The sequence below is a fragment of the Pseudophryne corroboree genome, chromosome 8, assembly GCF_028390025.1.
Source record: "Pseudophryne corroboree isolate aPseCor3 chromosome 8, aPseCor3.hap2, whole genome shotgun sequence".
Lineage (NCBI taxonomy): Eukaryota > Metazoa > Chordata > Amphibia > Anura > Myobatrachidae > Pseudophryne > Pseudophryne corroboree.
Genome location: NC_086451.1, coordinates 341844151 through 341860684, shown reverse-complemented (window position 1 = coordinate 341860684; position 16534 = coordinate 341844151). Strand labels below are relative to the sequence as shown.

Genomic DNA, 16534 nt, shown 5'->3' with positions numbered 1-16534 from the left:
AGAGTTTGTGGTTCCGGCCTTTATCTCTTCTGATTTGTCCTCAAAAGAGCGGTCTTTGGATGTGGTAAGGGCTCTCCGTATTTATGTGTAGAGGACTGCCTCTATCAGGAGGTCAGATTCCCTTTTTGTACTTATTGGTTTTCACAAACGTGACTGGCCTGCGAATAAGCAAACCTTGGCCAGATGGATTAGAATGCTGATTGCACAAGCCTGTTCGCAGGCTGGAATCCCAGCTCCTGCTGCTATGAAAGCCCATTCTACTCAGTGTGTTGGACCTTCTTGGGCGGCCCGCCGAGGCACATCGGCTGAACAATTGTGTAAGGCGGCTATGTGGTCCTCAGTGAACACGTTCATTGGGTTCTATGCCTTCGATACTTTCACCTCCCAGGGTGCTTCCTTTGGACGCCGGGTTCTCATAACCACTACGGTGCATCCCCTCCCATGAGGAACTGCTTAAGGATGTTTCCCTGTGGAAACCAATGTACCCCGCTGCAGAATAGGAGATTTATGGTAGACTTACCATGGTTAAATATCTTTCTGCAAGGTACATTGGTTCCACAGGGTGTCTACCCTGACGCACCTAGCTTCTATGGGTTTGTATGGCATTAGCCACTAGTCCCTTCTCCTGTCGTGAGAACGTGGTTCTATGTGACTAACATCTACTTTCTCTTTTACCTGCTCCTGCATTGGACTGGTTAACGAAACTGAGCTCACAGTGCCTGGAGGCGGGGTTATAGAGGAGGCCCCAATGCATCCTGGGACAGTCTAAAGCTTTAGCTTGTTGGTGCCTGGATCAAGATCCATCTCTACACCCCGATGTTTCCCTGTGGAACCAATGTACCTCGCAGAAAGAGATGTAACCATGGTAAGGCTACGATAAATCTCCTTTTTCAAAAATATAGGGTATGTCACAGCCAATATTTTAGTGGTTGCAATGTTTTGTGGATATCAAGGTATCCTGCGAATCACTGTGGTAATTGGCTGGGTTTTTTTTTTGTCACATGGTTGGGAATCTAACCAGTGGCATTTTGCCGGCTGTCATACTGGTGGGTTTAGTGGTTGCAGAGCCATTTCTAATTTTGGGTCCGGGCAGTGTTGGGCTCTTCTGGCTTTCCCAGATGTGGCTCAGGCGTGATATGTAAATGTGTTTATGGATTGCTCAGAAAAAATAAAAATGTATGTGTATATAATAAAATTTCATTGTAATTTATTTTAAATCACACATTTCTTAGCAGTCATACACAGGATTAGAGCCCATGACCTGTTACACTGAAGGCAGGCACATCACTGATCAAGCTATTTGTCCCTGCATAGCAAGCCTGCAAATTCTAATTATATGAAGCTACCGTACTTAAAATTGTCAATTCAATACCATTGCAACTAAGCAGATCTATGTAATGTGCAGCCATACACTACATAGATCTGCTCAGTCACTCACAATGCTGATTATTTCTCTGACAATTATTTTACAAGTGTCATACCCAGGATTAGAACCCATGACCTATTACACTGGAAGCAAGCACCTTAGTGATGGAGCTATTTGCTCCTGTAAAGGAAGCATTACAATTCTAACTATATGAAGTTACTAGTAATAATCGCAGAAGTAACTTCATATAGTTAGGATTTTCATGCTTCCTTTACAGGAGCAAATAGCTCCATCAGTAAGGTGCCTGCTTCCAGTGTAATAGATTGTGGGTTCTAACTAATCCTGGGTGTGACACTTGTAAAATGTGTATGTACAATAAACAGCATGTGATTTGTATGGTGCAGGGACTAGTGGGGAAAGGGAGTCGGCCATGGAAGAGATAGCAGCAGCTGTCAATTAAGTTAATTGAATGGTGTCACGGAACGGGAGGAGAGGTGCCCCCCTACAGAGCAGGAGCCCGGCGGCAGCAGACTCCATTGTCTTCCACAGTTATGCCTCTGTACGGAAGTCTAGGAATCTCTATTGGAGTGTGTCTAAGCTGGGCTCCTTGCTGGTGACAGATTCCAATAGCAGTCTTCTGTATTGCAGAGGAAAGCACAGTGACTGCATTATCCCAACATCCCTGGGGTTTCCATCACCCAGCAATAATAATAGTTTTCCATGATTGTGAGGCCAGGTAAACACTGGGAGCAATATCCAAGTTCTTTATTCACTTATGCGAGGAGATGTTCTATGGCCCTCAGTCAATAACCAACGCAAGGCTGCATTTTTAGGCAGATCGGCCGATTATCGGCTGTCTGCGCATTCACAGCGTTTGCATTGTGCGTGCGCGGGCATCTCAGTGCAATCGCATTCCGTCATGATGCAATTGAACTGTAATTGACAGGGGTGGGTGGCGATGGGGCGTTAGGGGGGAGTGGTCCAGACAACGTTTTAGGGGCGGCCGTGTGACATCACATGTGGCTGCTGCGGGTGAAAACATGGCACCATGCTGCGTATGCAGGGGGGCTACCGGTGATCAAAATGGTCGCAATACCGGCATTACGGGCGATTACAGCACTGGCTGTCGCTTCTCCTGCTGGGCGGCCTTGCCCTGTACTGGACGGCCCCCAGCATGAGAGGTTTTTAGCAGCAGATTTTGCGATTTAGCTACTGAAGCTGACTGACGGCAAATATGATCAAATACAGGGTATATCTAACCAATTAAAAGAGCCAGATTTGTTCCAAGAGATTAATTATGTAGCTGCTTTTTAAATAAGTGCATTTAATATTAATCCCTTCGATTCAGTGAGGGGTGCAACAGAGAGCTCATTCTGATTAATTTCCTAGTACCACGCTGCTGTTTACATCCCCAGTGCATGGCTTCAGTCTGTGTTATATCCCAGGCATGAAAGCTTAATGTCAGGATGCTGACTCATAGCTCTTCAATAGATCTGGCATTTTATTGCTGAACTCGGTCCCAAATTAAAGCTCCCATCCTGAATTTCTGTCTCTCCACACTGCATGATCTTTATACTGTACATTGGCTTCGGGCTACACACCAGCTATTTATACTGCAGTGTGACCTGCCAAGTAATAGAATTATGAACTCCAGGTGTATATGTTGTGGAAGTGAAAATAAAATATATTATCCAAAGCCCAGCCAGTGTTCCCAATGTAAATGGTTCATAAATCATGTCTTATACACATGTCTGATCTTCCTTCCATTTTTAGTGAAGAGTATATAATCTATACAATACATTAAGCATACAGTACATATGGTCTCTGTTCCAGGCCTGGGTTCAACTACAGCATACTTGCCTACCCTCCCTCATTCTGCAGGAGACTCCCTGAAATAGCAGCAATCTCCCTGACTCCCTGAATAGTCCAGCAATCTCCCTGTTTGTACCTTACCCCTATTATGCAGCTGTTACATTCGGGTAGCCTCGGAATGGCCGGGAGGCTACCCGGAAAGGTGCAGCCCCTCCACGACCCTCCTCAGCCGCCCGCAGCAGAGAACAAATGGGCGGTCCGAGGGGGTCCAATGATGCGATTCGCACTGAATCGCGTCATCGTAGCTCCGCCTCCCGCTATACAGCACCTATTTCTCGGCACTGCATAGTGGGGGACTGAGACACAATGACGCGATCCTGATGCCACGCCCTCGGACTGCCCACTTCCTTGTCGGTCATGCCCCTGGACCACCCATCCAGTGGCCGGCCACGCCCCTATGCACCTACAACGCTGCCTCCTCCCGGAGGAGGGGGCAGCAAAGTAGATAAGTATGAGATACATACATTCAAATGGGAACATCAGTGCCATTTCCCTGCATTGGTTATAAGGAACAATGGGGCAGATGTATTAAGCCTGGAGATGGCATAAGGAAGTGATAAACCAGTGATATGTGCAAGGTGATAAAGGCACCAGCCAATCAGCTCCTAACTGTTAATTTACATAATGGAGCAGATTGGCTGGTGCGTTTATCACCTTGCACTTATCACTAGTTTATCACTTCCTTTGCCTTCTCCAGGTTAATACATCTGCCCCAATGATCCCTATGGCTACGTGCAATTTAAATAAGGTTTCTTGTGGCCACAGTATATGGAACCTTTTGTAAAGCACAATACACAAACAAATTCTGCAAAATATCAGTGTCTTTTCTTCAACAAGTGATCTTACTACCTTTGGGGCTCATTTACATTTGGATGTAAGTCATTTTTATGACCTGCCTCTCATATGTAGCAGTCCACGTCCACGCTGATAGGTGTTACTTTCAACATCTCCCTGAAATGCTTTTTCAAAAGTAGGCAAGTATGAGCTACATTAGTGTCACAACTCACAGCTGATTGGGGGACAAGCTGTTGCTCTGGTCTCTGTCACTATGATCATACATCCCAACTGTCCCGCTATTCGGACCCTGTCCCGCTGTCCCACCCACGGGCAGCAGTGTCCCGTGGGTGGGGGGGCAGTTGGGGGGAGGCTTTGATCACCCGCTGCTCTGCTCTGCAAAGCAGCTAGTGATCACTGAATACATGCTGTGCGCATGTGCACGTAATGTTTTCAGAGCTAGGAGGGGAGCGGGGGCTGCCCAGCTGCTCTGGAAGCGCTGGGCACGCCCCCAAAAGGCAGAAAACAGGCCGTTTGGTGAGGCCACGCCCACTCGAGCGAGACCACACCCATCACGAGCGAGGTCACGCCCCCTTTTCGGGTCGAGAGTTCCGCTTTAGACCAGGCAAAAGTTGGGAGGTATGCTATGGTGATAGTAAATATCAGATTTCCTGAGTGACTTGACTAGATAAAACCAACTGACAATCAGTTTGTGTGATTGCTCCATGCAACTAAAGATCAGTCCGTTAGAGCTATAGGCTGAGATTCAGAGAAGACCTAAGAGAAGACACATGGTCCAAAGTTTTATACTCTCACTCTGTCCGCCCATATCACCACTGTGGGCGGGATGTATTAACATACATCGCCACCTATCGCAGCGATGTTGATAGCATATGTACTAACATATGAGATCAACATCGCAATGTGGTGATGGAGGCCCCCCGCCAGAGGTTAAAGTGAGCCAGAACGGGGCGGAAATCAGTTCCATTTGGAGACGGAACCAGTTCCGCCTCCTCCGGCTCACCTAACCCACGATGTCAGCTGGCAGCGCAGGGAGATGCTGGGCGCCTGGCTTCCTCTTCACAGTGGCAGCCGGAGCTCACTCCTGAGCTCCGGCTTCCGGCTTTTGCAGTGTGCAGTGTGCGGTATGGGAGAGACGTCATGACGTCTCTCCCATAGTTCCGAGGAGGAGCGAGCAACAAGGAAGAAGGACGTCAGTGGTCGGACGCAGGAGCGGGGCTTAAGGTGAGTACATTGTGTTTGTTTTTTTTTGTGTGTAAGCGGCATTACTAAAGGGGGCATAGCTACAAGGGGCATAACTAAAGGGGGCATAGCTAAAAGGGGCATAACTAAAGGGGGCATACCTACAAGAAGCATAACTAAAGAGGGCATACCTACAAGGGGCACTAGTAAAGGGAGCATAGCTACAAGGGGCATAACTAAAGGGGGCATACCTACAAGGAGCATAACTAAAGGGGCCATAACTACTGGGGCATATCTACAGGGGGCAAAACTAAAGGGGGCAGATCTACAGGGGGCTAAACTAAAGAGGGCATACCTACAGGGAGCAAAACTAAGGGGGCCATAACTACTGGGGGCATATCTACAGGGGGAAAATGAAAGGGGGCATATCTACAAGGGGTAAAACTGAAGGGGGCATATCTAAAAGAGCCTTGACTACTGGGGGCATATTTACAGCGGCAAAACTAAAGTTGGCATATCTACTGGGGCATATCTACAGGGGCCAAAACTATAGGTCATAATGTACCCACTGTGTAGTAGGTATTCTTACTACTACAGCGTCCCCCCCCACCCCCCAACCTCAGGTCAGCTGTCCGGATGACTGTCCCTGTGTGCACTGACGTGGCGCTGTGCATGACGTAGCGTCCTCCTCTCTTCTCCGCCCTGCCTGCCTGTCCTGTCTCTCCTGTGGCATCAACCTAGAGGAGCAGCGAGACTGCAAGTCTGCGAGAGGACTGTGAAGGGGACAGATTGTAGACAGTGGGGGAGATTCAAATGTTTGAAAAGTCAGTTGGGAGTCTGTTTTTCCTTGTCTGTTAGATAGGAAAAAACAGACTCCCAACTGACTTTTCAAACATTTGAATCTCCCCCAGTGAGTGCTGCCTTTATCGGTATCTTTATCTGTCCACAATCAATATTGGTCGGGGTGGTGAGGTGCCTGCCAGAGTGCTGCTGCCAACGGAGCTCCACAATTAGTGTGCGGAGGATTGGGGGAGGGAATGCATGGGAGGTGCTGCTGCCATTACAGTTTGGCGCTACAGTACAGAGCTCCACAATCAGTGTGTGGGGGAAGGCGGGTAAGGGAGGTAAGGTGCCTGCCAGAGAGGGGTGGAGTGCACATATGGAGGAGCAGCAGCACATCCACATGCGCCTGCCCTGGCTTAATGTTTGTAAGCGGCTGTACCTGTCGGAATGTGTGTAAGGGACTGTACCTGGCGTAATGTGTATCATCCTACTTATCTAATCGCTCCTTCAGTGTTCGTTTCTCTGATTCCACCTCCTCTTCGCTACCTCTCTCAGTTGGAGTACCGCAAGGCTCAGTCTTAGGTCCTCTGCTTTTCTCAATCTATACCTCATCTCTTGGCAAACTAATCAGCTCTTTCGGATTTCAGTACCATCTGTATGCGGATGATACTCAAATCTACCTATCCTCCCCAGATTTATCACCATCTGTATTGGACCGTGTCACTGAATGCCTTTCTGCCATTTCATCTTGGATGACATCTCGCCACCTCAAACTTAATATTTCCAAAACAGAATGAATTATATTTCCACCGGCCAATAGTAGTTCCCATCCTGATATCTCTATCACGGATGATAACTCAGCAATCATCCCTACCCCACAAGCTCGCTGCTTAGGTGTCATTCTTTACTCTGAACGGTCCTTTGTTCCCCACATTCAATCTGTCTCAAAATCTTGTTACATGCATCTAAGAAACATATCCAAAAGACGTCCTTATCTTACACAAGATAAAGCAAAAACTCTGATCCATGCTCTCATTATCTCCTGCATTGATTATTGTAATAGTCTCCTGACCGGTCTTCCCAAACATAGGCTCTCACCACTACAATCCATTTTGAATGCAGCTGCGAGGCTAATCTTCCTCGCTAGACGTTCATCATCTGCAGATCCGCTCTGTGAGTCCCTCCATTGGTTACCGGTATTCTACCGTATTACATATAAAATTCTTTTACTTACATACAAGACAAATTAACCAAACTGCACCAACATACATCTCTTCACTCATCTCAAAATATCTCCCTACCAGACTTCTCCATTCTGCACAATATCTGCATCTCTCATCCACACGTATTACTTGTTCCCACTCAAAATTACAGGACTCTATCAGGGCTTCACCCACTCTGTGGAATGCCCTCCCACGCACAATGACTCACCTCTAATCTCCAAACCTTTAAACGTTCCATGAAAACTCACCTCTTCAGACAAGCCTATCAAATTCCAGACCCAGACGCATAAACCTTTAATGCTTCTCTTTCTAATTACATCCCCTCTATACAGTACACATAACATCACATATTTTGTCTTTCTTTACTCTAACACCCTCCTGACCCTTTGCCAAAATTGCTGGGTGATCATATCATACAACCCATTAAGAACCTAGCAATCTGGTGGACCAATATGCAATAGGTAGCATCTATCCTTGTGTATCAATGCCTATTTCCCTACAGATTGTAAGCTTGCAAGCAGGGCCTTCCTACCTCTATGTCTGTCTGTTTTTACCCAGTTTTGTTCTATTACTGTTGTTCTAATTGTAAAACGCAATGGAATATGCTGCGCTATATTAGAATCTGTTAATAAATAATAATAAATAAGCGGCTGTACCAGTTGGAATGTGTGTAAGGGACTGTACCTGGTGTTATGTGTATAAGCGGCTGTACCTGGCGTAATGTGTATAAGGAGCTGTACCTGGCATAATATGCATAAGCGGCTGTACCTGGCGTAATGTGTATAAGGAGCTGTACCTGGCGTAATGTGTATAAGGAGCTGTACCTGGCGTAATGTGTGTAAGTGCCCATTGACCCACAAATTGTACGGCTCTCTGTATTTGCACAATTATGGTATTTCAGTGTCAAATATTTGTCAATACATTTATTGACATGCAGGGAGGGATATGTGGGTCTAAGGTCAAGGAGGGGGGGTTTGGGCCCACAGAATTATCAGTGTACTGGGCCCCAAGATTTCTGTTGCCGGCCCTGGGCACACAGTTTGAGAACCACCGGCGTAGACGGTTGTACTTTGCTGCACAGCAGTTCTCCTTTATGTGGGCAGTCTGTAAAGTGAGTGGGAGCCACCAGTATCCAGGTGGGTGGAGATAGGGTTTGTCAAACATGACAGAGCGATAATGGTGGAGGAGTATATGTCACATACATGTAGCCTGCAATATGGTTTTCATCTGGGATAGGCAGTATAGCAATATAGAAATTCTGCCCATATGGCCCCTAGCCAGCCAGCTTCTATCAGATGGTAACTGCAGGAGGGGAGGGGAGGGCAGAGTCATTCTGTGTTTTGGCTTCTACTTCCCATTGATAAGCCATGCACCACATTGTTTCTTTGATCCATGAGTGGGGTATTGGATTTCAGCAGGGGGTAGGCATCTGAGCATCTGCATCTGCCTTGGATCTAATTTAGAAATTGCAGTAATTGAGTGGGCATTTTGCATTCACTTTTTTTTGGACCTTATTCTTCTCCCAAAAGATAACCAAAAATGGTCTTGCTTTTCAAGCAGGATTAAACAGTAAATCTCTCCAGAGAGGGGTGTGAACATTTCCCTCTGGCTCCATATTAATAGCTGCCAGCAAATGAATGGTATCAAACAAGACATTTGTATCAGCTAAGGACACAACCGAATCCCCTTCTTGTTACAATGGCTTTTGAAAGACATTCAGGTAAAAAAAAAAAAAAAATTCTCTAGGGTTTAGTGACATACAGTGACTGTGCAAACTGGATATTAGACGTATACAGTAACTCTCATTCCTCTGAGATTATAACCTAGACAGCAACTACTCTGATTAAATGACTTTGATATTTATTTTGTTTATATTTTATGTATGATCATTGTACAGATTTTATGTATGATCATTGTACAAAATGTCATCCTTTTTCTCTTTATAGTATACGGGTCAGGTTTGTAATCTAAATGCATAGTACAAGTATGTCTATATCTAAGGAATGATGATGGATAGGTGAAGGCAATGCTTTATTTTATTTCTCTATGCTGCTGCTGTAAAGACTTTAATACACTGCAGAGCACATGAACCCGGGTGCACTTTGATAATCAAGGGGTAAATTTACTAAGATGTGAGTTCTATTTAAGATGGGACGTTGCCCATAGCAACCAATCAGATTCTAATTCTCATTTATCTAGCACCTTCTAGAAGATAATACCTGGAATGTGATTGGTTGCTATGGGCAACATCCCATCTTAAATAGAACTCCCATCTTAGTAAATTTACCCCCAAGTATTTCCTTATGTGTTTTATGTGTTTGCAATTTATGACATTCCCGTGCTGTGACCATATACCAGCCTGTATTCGCATGCAGTTATTGATGCTTAGTACTAGGATGCAGTGAATAATGGAAGAATACGGCAGCTTCTCCCTGTATAACTCTTGTACTCCTCATGATCCTTTGTGTTCATTACTGATACACATTCCCAGGATGAATGTTGTACTGTGTGCAGGTTAAGCACTTACTATCACAGAATGATAACTTTAATGGGGATTAATCAAACAGACACGCTTATGAGTTTTGGTAAAAGTTTGTCATTATTACAGACTATAACATATGTTTGGGGATTAATTAATGAAGTAAGTAAACTTTTATGTTGCTAGATAATTGCAAACAGGGTTTAGTAATATCCCTGGATGCTATGTATGACAGCTTAAAGACTTAGAAAACAGACCAATCCAGCAGGGAGTTCTGTGCAGAGGAGATGAGATGTACAGTATGTTGATGAGGATAAATAAGTAGACGTAAAGGATCCCTGCCCTCCGTGAAAGTATAGTCTTCATGTTTCTTCTTATTCACCCTTGTTGAATACAGTTGTTTCCTGAGTTTATAATGCTCTTTTAAAATACATTACACATTTAAGTACAGTATCTTCAATGGACAAACCACGTGGCAATGCAAGGGGTGCAAATACATCTTTTGCATACATGCTGGGTAAATAATGGCTGCTTTTACATGTATCCCACAAATACACTGCAATTTAGATTTGACCTAAGGCACTTCCCTCCCAAATCTAAATCTCTCTGCAAGTTACATCTGTTCCACCAGCATGCTTTTACCCAAGGTGCAAAGTTAATCATGTTTTTTGCTTTACTCCCAACTCAAAATCCGCCCCAGTACATAAATAACTGTTCCTCCAATTGAAAACCATGTACAGCTAGTGTTCACAAGTGAACGCCACAGAATAAAATAACATTTTATTAATTCATATTTTTTAAATTATTTTATTCAATGGATCCGGCAGGTGTCGGGACCAGCGCATGCGCAAAGCCCCGGCTTCTATGGACTGCACCAACTGCAGCCTATAGGTGCTGGCTAGGGCTGACAAGGCAGGGAGTGGCTTCCTACTGGAAGCCAGCTCTCTGCTAATCGCAGCCCAGTCTCGCAGTCCCGGAGGGAGAAAACACCTCCCAGTGGTACTACCTTGTGTGTCTGTGACTGATAGGTTGGACTTCCAGTAGGAAGTCACTGCCAGTCACGGTTAAGCCAGTGCAGTCACGGACTGCATCTGGCTTTACTGATTGACACTGAGCTAGTTGACAGATTTTACCTGGGGGGAGGGGGGCTGCAGTCCATAGGTAAAATCTACCACTGCTCACAAGTGTAGACAATTATTTATTATTTTTTAGTAACAGTTTCTTATATAGTGCTTTACAATTAGAACAACAGTAATGCACTTTACAATTAGAACAACAGTAATAGAACAAAACTGGGTAATAACAGACAGACATAGAGGTAGGAAGGCCATGCTCACAAGCTTACAATTACAATTAATGGTATAGGTGAGACAGTTTTTAATGTAAAATGAATACAGACAATGGGGTTTATTTACTAAGATTCGTGTTTGTGCTGAATTGGTGGGAGTTTAAACTCAAATTTTATCGGCTGTATGTTTCTGCAACTTTTTGAAATTATTTTCGGTAGTTTACTAAGCTGCCGAGTTTGCGTTTTTCATATTTCCCGATGTCGATGTTATTCGTATTGTCGGGCAGTGTTTTACGGGAGTGATTAGTAAAACACTGCTGGACATAACACAATGAAGCCAGGCCGGATCAGTGAGATCCGTGCAGGGCTTCATTGTGTACAGTATGAGAAGTATTTAAACAGTTAAAAGTAATAAAAAAAATTGCGTGGGGTCCCCCCTCCTAAGCCCAACCAGCCTCGGGCTCTTTGAGCCGGCCCTGGTTGTTTAAATACCTGGGAAAAAATGACTGGGGGGTACCCCTGTATTTAGACAACCAGCACCGGGCTCTTGGGCCGTCCCTGGTTCCAAAAATACGGGGGTACAAAAGACGTAGGGGTCCCCCGTATTTTTAAAACCAACACCGGACTCCACTAGCCGAGAAGATAATGCCACAGCCGGGGGACACTTTTATATAGGTCCCTGTGGCCCCCTCCAGGCACCCAAGGACCAGGGGTGAAGCCCGAGGCTGTCCCCCCATCCCTGGGCGGTGGATGGGGGGCTGATAGCCTTTGTTTGTGTAAAAAAAAATATATTTTTTGTCGTAGAACTACAAGTCCCTGCAAGCCTCCCCCACAAGCTGGTACTTGGAGAACCACAGGTACCAGCATGCGGGGAAATAACGTGCCCGCTGGTACCTGTAGTTCTACAGCAACAAAAACACCCAAATAAAAACAGAACACACACATTTTGAAAGTAAAACTTTAATTAACATACATGCACACTTACCCACTCACACATACTTACCTAGTGTCCCACGGAGCCCCTCGGTCCCCTTGTCAATGTAGAATCCTATTGGAAAGCTGAAAAAAATAAAACAAAACACTCACCTATTTTCCAGTGATGATCGGTCCTCTTCGTTCCATGTAGTAATCCAGGGGTTAAAAAAAAAAAAAAACCCAGACCAACGCACTAAAGGGGTTCCATGTTTACACATGAAACCCCTTTTCCTGAATGCCGGGACCCCCCGTGACGGCTGTCACTGGAGATCCCGCCAGCCAATCAGGGAGCGCCACATCATGGCGCTCTCCTGATTGGCTGTGTGCTCCTGGCCTGTCAATCAGGAGGAGTGCAGCAGCTAAAATGAAGCTTAGCGCAGCTCCATTCTATCCTATGATGGGAACTTTGCGGTCTGTGGTTAACCGCAAAGTTAATTATGGTCACGCTTGTGGGGGCTGAGATCCGTTTCCCAGGAGGATTCATAGGGGTTGTGAACAGAGAGAGCAATGTAAATGAGGACACCATCAATTTGAGATATAATATCTTTGGACATGGGGGCGGTATTTACCATGGCGTTCAAAAGGGGTAAGATCACAAAGAAGTTTATGGAAAAAAATGACGTATCTGAAAGTAATAGTGGGTGTTGAGGGGCTGGGCAGGAGATTTCAGCTGTAAAGCTGAGAAAGGAAGCCAAAGATCATGTGAACTAAAGTCAGCAGGGAACTTAATGAACGTTGCCACCCAAGGTTTCATGTGAGTACTGTAGTATGTAGGCCAGGTGGGAAATCTGGATTATTCCATATGGGAGTAATGATAGATATAGGAGAAGTAATAGAGTATTGAGTCCATGAATTCATTTTCAAGTGCAACATAATGTTGTTGTTCTGAAACATTTCTATTCCTTGTTTCTCCTTTGGGGGGTAGACCCATGAAAACTGTTATCATTGTAACCACTGTTGGATCTACTTGCCCTCATGGGGTTCTCCTCCCAAATTAATCATTTTCACTCCTATGCCAAATTACTGTATGAACTCCATAACGGGCAATATGTTTGTTTTTATACTTTCAGTTATTCTATCATTAATCAAACTGGAAATGGTTGGGAGAGGGTAATACTTGTTGAATAGAGAACTCCAAGTCATGTTATATTTATCCGTGCATCAATTTAATAATAAAACTAATAGTAACCCAGTGTGTCTGCATGCAGTTTTAAGAAATACTAATATTGTTTTATTTGCTTATTCTGTCATGTTATTGATTTATGGAATCTTATTTATGAATATTAATATTCAATATAACATATATGGTTATTAATATATGGATATATTTAAATTAATATGCGTTATCATATATATCTGCAAATATATTATGTCAGGCTTACAAATTAATTGGCTGATAAATATATGCAGTCCTTATATATATATATGACTTATGAAATTATGAAGTTAAGATTCCTTAAAGAGAGTTCAAGCTTGAATATTACCGCTCTTTTTATATGATTCTTTATTTACAGGCAGATCAAATCGTACAGAATAAGATATACACAGTAGTGATATATATACTAATTATAATTATATTAAGCTATGCTATGTTTCCTTCGTTACATAACATAAAACAACATGACATAAGTTTCACAAACAGTTTCAATTATTATCATATTTATACTTGCAAGTTAAAGATTGCCATCCCAAGAATCATTCCTTCTGCATGTTCTCCATGACTTCTCCTCCTGACTGACTTCCTTCCTTCTCCTTCTTCTTCTCCCTCTCCCTCTTCCTTCTAACTCCTAACTACAAGTCTGGTCCTTTTATCTCATATTTTACCAATTCAAACTATCATATTCTCATAGTTTCCAATGGAATAGGTAATTATAGGTTTGTCAGATTCCAAGGTGTAATAAAACAAACATTGAACTGGGCTGTCGTGTCCTGTTCACGGAGGCATGGTGTCATAAAAGTGTGGTGTCCACACTGCCTTAAGCAAGTATAGTATTGTAAAATCTGGAATGTCTTTTCATCCAAAGTTCTGTTGTATTGACAAGTTTTCCTGGGGTCGGTTACACAATGTTTTATCAATGGATGTGATCTCTTTTCATAGTAGTTAATTTATACTCCCTAGCTTTTAACCTTCACTGGACAATAGACAAACCAGTAGATTCTGATCTACTGTAAGCACACCTGTGAATTCCAATGACCAACAGAGCTCTGTCACATACCTATTATCATTTATGGCCTAATACCTTTTCTCTACAATGACTCTTGATCTTACTGTAACCTCTCTGGCCTTATTTATGACTAGAGCAGAATAAACCTGTTCCCTACACTATTTTTTACCATCTTGCTGTAAAACACAAATATACAGTATATCTATATAAACACATACACAAACCTAATTTCTTAAATCAGCTAAACATTACCTCATACATTCAAACTTATTTCATATCTATTCCTTACTATATATATCCAGTATACTGTCCACTATGGTAACATCGCCTATTTATAATGAATTATATTTTGATTCAGACAATATCCATTGCCCTAATATTATACTAAGTGCAGACAATTACCTATAAGGCAACAGTCGCCCCCTTGTGGCCATGAGAAATTCTTTTGATTGGCCACACATTAAACTAGCGTAATTGCTTCCAAATACATTTCAAAATATTCCTTCAAACATAACTTTCGTTGTAACCATAATATATACCATAAGTGTAATAATAATAACCATTATGATTTTAAAAATCTCTAAAAATTCTTAGCTTACCTAACCTTATTCTACTTTTTAACTAAAGCAGACAAAACTGAGGTTTTTATTCAGTATTCATGAGGAAAACTAATTTCTACAGACATTTGGAATACCATAGCCCAATTGTAGACCTTTTTTCTGTATCTGGATCAGTACGTTTGGACATTTTTGCTGTTCTTGTATGTAGCAATTTACTGGGATAAGACTGTCATCTGCGTGGTTTGCTTGCAATTGGAGATGCCTTGCGTTTGCATTATGGCCTTGCGTTTGCAACATTTGCACCATTACTAGAAGTAGAATTCTTCGTAGCAGCTGCTCCTTTGCTTGCCATTTCGCTGTTTGAGGCAGAGGGCTGTGTACGTCGAGTGCTGTGTCTTGAACATTCAGTACTTGTGACGACCCTCAGTAATAGTAATAGTCTTTATACAGTCTTTAGCAGTTCTGTTTCCTTTGCGTTTATCCAATGCCGCAGTTGTGACCAGTGTCCATATTGCTTTTGCACAAACAGGTTGTGATTTTGAATAGAACAGGCATATATGAAACAGTCTTTTTTTTTTTTTTCTTTCTTTCTTTCTTTCCTTGCTTGTTAATAGTAGGTCTTAATTGTCTTCGGGCAATAGTACCACAAATGGCTGTGAGTAGTACACCTACTCTGTTCTGTATTTCCTCACTGAATAAATTACCATGCAGTCTTAAATCTCCTTATTCTACCTTGTACCTATTTATACATCTCAATCTTACATAAACTTATACCAGTTTAACCCATATAAAGGCGTTTTCTATCCTACCTATATTTTGACTAATAATTATTTAAAATGCTTTTGATGTGTATATAGTAACATCCTATCAATACAATAAATGAATATAATTTTGCTTCAAACAGATATTAAATATCATTTAGGAATGGCTTTAAATATATCTAATTCCATCCAATATTATTTTATATGCAGCCATGTGCATATACAGTGACCCTGTTATGCTACAAATAATTATCTTAGACTTGTGACAGTCTTTATTAAGAGAATTATTCATCCCACTTAATAATCTCGGCCCAATTTGTTATAACGTGGTATACCATCCTGTATTAGATATTTAATTACTTTTGAAGCTTTTACGAAGGAAGCATAGGTAGTATCTATTGTGTAATATATAAAAAAAACATAAAATATTTACAAGGTATATATGCAATGATATAAAATATATCTCAGACAAATGTTTACATATATGTGATTAAGGTATATGAAGGGATGAGACAGTTCTGTATAATCACAGTGATGAGATGTGCTGTACACTGTTGTGGGAGTGTACATGTAGTTTGAAAGACAAGTAATGATTACTTGTGATGAAAGGGTTAATGAAAACCTTCCCCTTTCTTGTGAAACTGGAAAACTCCTTGAGGATTTGTCCATATATCAGTCTTTAGGGATGCTATGTAGATTTTGCTGGATAGCAGCGATGAAAGGGTTAATGAAGACCTTTTCCCTTGTAAATTGGAGTCTTTTTGGAGTCTTGCACCATTCTGTATACAGGTTGCCAGGATTACTATGAATCAAACAAAAATACATACAATGACTATCACAGATATTTATACAGTGATTTAACATAGCTTGCTATGCATTCTGTCCTATCTGCTGCATGTTATCAGGTACAGAATTTACAAATGTGTCTTTTAACGATTGAATAACAAACAAACAATTGTTTCTGGCCTGTGCCAATCTTTCCTGTCACATTGTGTGTCAATGACAGCACAATTGTCGCTGCAGATATGATGCAGGTTTAATTTGGAAACTGTGGCTGTTTGAACATCAAAGCAAACAATGGCTTC

The 16534-nt window shown here is 42.6% G+C and overlaps 1 protein-coding gene across 4 annotated transcripts in view; it reads left to right on the top strand.

The window, feature by feature from the left end:
- Positions 1–16534, top strand: part of FHL1 (four and a half LIM domains 1) — a 148423-nt gene that overhangs the window by 102829 nt on the left and 29060 nt on the right. Inside the window, exon 1 of one of the 4 annotated variants that reach the window (XM_063937450.1) lies at positions 8832–8941. The exons of 1 other annotated variant lie outside the window; for it this stretch is intronic. In XM_063937450.1, coding sequence (XP_063793520.1) covers positions 8920–8941 — 22 coding nt within the window. In that variant the 5' untranslated portion in view covers positions 8832–8919. Of the gene's footprint in view, positions 1–8831; positions 8942–12435; positions 12550–12651; positions 12718–16534 lie in introns of those variants that run through there. 2 more of the 4 variants (XM_063937449.1, XM_063937452.1) reach the window with 2 other exon arrangements.